At 38.8% G+C, this 3,169-nt stretch overlaps 1 protein-coding gene across 1 annotated transcript; it reads left to right on the top strand.

Moving 5' to 3' along the window:
- Positions 1-462: 462 nt before the first annotated feature.
- On the top strand, positions 463-2,865 carry LOC114028614 (E3 ubiquitin-protein ligase HUWE1-like; the record flags this gene model as incomplete). The annotated part of the gene is made up of 4 exons (XM_027842866.1): positions 463-722; positions 1,117-1,328; positions 2,094-2,276; positions 2,693-2,865. Coding segments are annotated over 4 exons (828 nt in total), but the record flags the coding sequence as incomplete, so codon positions are not given.
- Positions 2,866-3,169: the final 304 nt, after the last annotated feature.

Here is a 3,169-nt window from a genome sequence, read left to right as displayed (position 1 = left end):
ATGTTCCTGTAGAGAAAAAAAGCTTTTTCTATGAATTTAATAAGATCGTGACATTTGTTAGCTAGGCAGGGTTATCGTGGTTATGGTAATCTTCATTTGGCAGACTTTGTATTTGTTAAAATGGCCTTAATGTGGGCCTAAAAGAGATTAATAATAAAATTATTGCCTATGAATCAAATACAGTGTTATGGAATCCAGTTTAAAGTACTGAAACAGGAACTAGTAGGTTATTATGCACTTTAATACAGTAATTCATCAAGAATGAAGGACCATTTAGTAGTATTAGGTTTCTACCAGATAGAAATAGTGGTACCATATTGTCCCAGATAACATGACTTCTTCCTTTTTCTTGCTCATTTTTTCATGTCCACCAAAAAACTTATTCTGTTATAAATCTTCCTAAGTATCCACCATTGTCCCCTAAATTTTCATCTGCCTTTTATTGTTGCTATTTCTATGAAGTGCAGATTGTAAAAGTGATTTGGTATCCATTTTCTGTCTCAACAGTTTTGACTCCAGAAGAGTCTCGGGAAGAGAAAAAGGACAAAGAAGGAGACCGGGCCTTTGAAGAAAGCAAACAGAAAGCCAAAGGCAGCAAACCTTTAATGCCAACCTCCACCATCCTTAGGCTATTGGCTGAGTTGGTGAGGTCCTATGTTGGCATTGCCACCCTGATTGCCAACTACAGCTACACTGTGGGCCAGTCTGAACTAATCAAAGAGGTATTTTGAGTAGCCAAATGTCATTTTCCTACAATGGGCAGGAGTATAAAATGGAAGAGAAGACAATTTCTTGAGCCTGAAACTTTGAACAGATGATTTGGTTCTTTTAAGCATAGTTAAAGTACCAAACCAGTTTTAAGTCATATTCTTAACACTGAAAGTCTTTGTGTAGATACCTTTGCAAAGATTCCCAAGTTGGGAATTTCTAACAGTCTTCTCCTGGTTCTGTCAGCTCACAATTTGGTTCATCTTCTATAAATCACTTCCCTTTTGTGGCCATTGGCTTTATTTTCTCTATTTCTCAAAACTGCTTTGTCTGTATGATAATATAACCTTTCTTATTACTGATGTAGTGTCAAAAAGACAGTTGTGTTTGTGTTTCATGATGTTACAGGACTGTAGTGTTCTGGCATTTGTCCTGGACCACCTCCTTCCTCATACCCAAAGTGCAGAAGACAAGGACACTCCAGCTCTGGCCCGCCTTTTTCTGGCCAGTCTGGCTGCAGCAGGCAGTGGAACAGATGCTCAGGTGGCTTTGGTAAATGAAGTGAAAGCAGCTTTAGGCAGAGCACTGGCAATGACTGAGAGTGCAGAAAAACATTCCAGGTAAGTCAGACAGAAGTAAGCTAAATGTTGCCCGTTTGTTTTATTGTATTTAAAAATGTAGAAATTGTTCTTAGCTCACAGGCTGTACAAAATGAACAAAAATAGGCAGTAGGTGGGATTTGGCCTGCAGTCCCCTGGCATAGAGTATAAGTAAACATTTCATCTTTCTTTAGCCTCATATGCATCGTAGTAGCCTGCTTTTTGGATCCTATGAAACATAACAGTTATCTCTAAGCACCTACTGTGTGCTGAATCCTCCACTTAAACCCTGGGAAGATCAGTCAGTCAAGAAACATTAAGTGCCTGGTAAGCACTAGGGTTACAAAGAAAGACAAAGAACAGTTCCATTCTCTAGAGGTTTACAATCTAATGGGTGAAGATAACACACACACACAAAAAAAAAAAAAAAAAGAAAACAGAAAGAAAAGAGGAGATAAATTGACTCAGTGGTCTGGTGGGAAAGTCAGAGAAGTCCCAGAGTACTACATAATAGATAAAAAGATGTCTAAAAGTGTCCTTTTAGGATTCAGAGTTCAGTTTTCGTTTCCTGCTCTTTTGGAGTTATTTGTAATCTATAAGCAAAAAAAAATTTAACATGCCATGGCAAAAATTTGTTTGTTTAAAATAAACAAACAGTTCTAGCAAGCATGCGTGGACATTACTTCTGAAGAAAAGGAAATGAGAGATTTAATTTCCCTAAAAGATTATGTATACTTTGAGCGGTAACAAAATCTGGGCTAAACTTAGAATTGTGCCTTTCACCAGACTCCAGGCAGTAATGTGCATCATCAGTACCATCATGGAATCCTGTCCCTCCACATCCAGCTTTTACAGCAGTGCCACAGCAGAGACCCAGCACAATGGCGTGAGTAACATCATAAGGCTCTTCTTGAAGAAGGGGCTAGTGAATGACCTTGCACGAGTACCACACAGTCTAGACCTCTCCAGGTAAGACTGCTTATCCTGCTTCCAGGGCACCTTTTACTCTATCCTTAGTTTCCCTCTAATGTAAAATAAATAGCCTCTTCCAGAAATGCGGGTCTGCCTATTCATATAGTAGATTAGAAGATGCTCATGAGTGACCCATAATTAGCCAATCATGCTATGTTCCCAAATGTTCTTAATCCTACTCAACTGCCTTTTGCTTCTAGTGCACATTTAGACCATTGACATGTCACTGTAATAACTGTTTTCTATGAATAATCTTAGTGACTTTTGCGTTAAAGTCTTATTCCAGATTTTTTTTTCAGCTATAAGCAATGTACTAGGGTACAGATGATGGTCATGCTCTAGATGAATGCTGTCAGAATTTTTTAGTCTTTTTTTTTTAATCTATTCAGTACACTTTGTCTCCTCTTTGTTAGTCCCAACATGGCCAACACTGTCAATGCTGCCCTGAAGCCTTTGGAGACACTGTCACGTACTGTGAACCAACCTAGTAGCCTCTTTGGCAGCAAGAGTGCTTCCAGCAAGAGCAAGTCTGAGCAAGATGCCCAAGGAACATCTCAAGGTTCTAACAGCAACACACAGGACCCAGGTAGGAAGCAGGGTACAGAAAGTGAGAGGATAAGCTCTAGGGTTCCTTCGCCATTAATACTTTATCCCATAGGAACCACCTGCACATGTTCCTCTAAGTCACTTGAAGCTGGGAAAGATCACATTTTTCCCATTATTGTAAAATGAGGAAATGTTTCTAAACCATAGTTTCTGAGGTGCTTTATAATGCTAGATACGTAAGTCTATTGATTAATATGTAGAGGTTTAGGCAGTATAGGTAAGAATGAATCATTTTATTAGTCATTTTTCTTAAGCCCACATGAAGTATCAACAAAAGGATGGCT

The sequence above is a fragment of the Vombatus ursinus genome, unplaced genomic scaffold (genome assembly GCF_900497805.2).
Source record: "Vombatus ursinus unplaced genomic scaffold, bare-nosed wombat genome assembly UNPS02004984.1, whole genome shotgun sequence".
Classification (NCBI taxonomy): domain Eukaryota; kingdom Metazoa; phylum Chordata; class Mammalia; order Diprotodontia; family Vombatidae; genus Vombatus; species Vombatus ursinus.
This window is presented reverse-complemented; position numbering and strand designations above follow the sequence as displayed.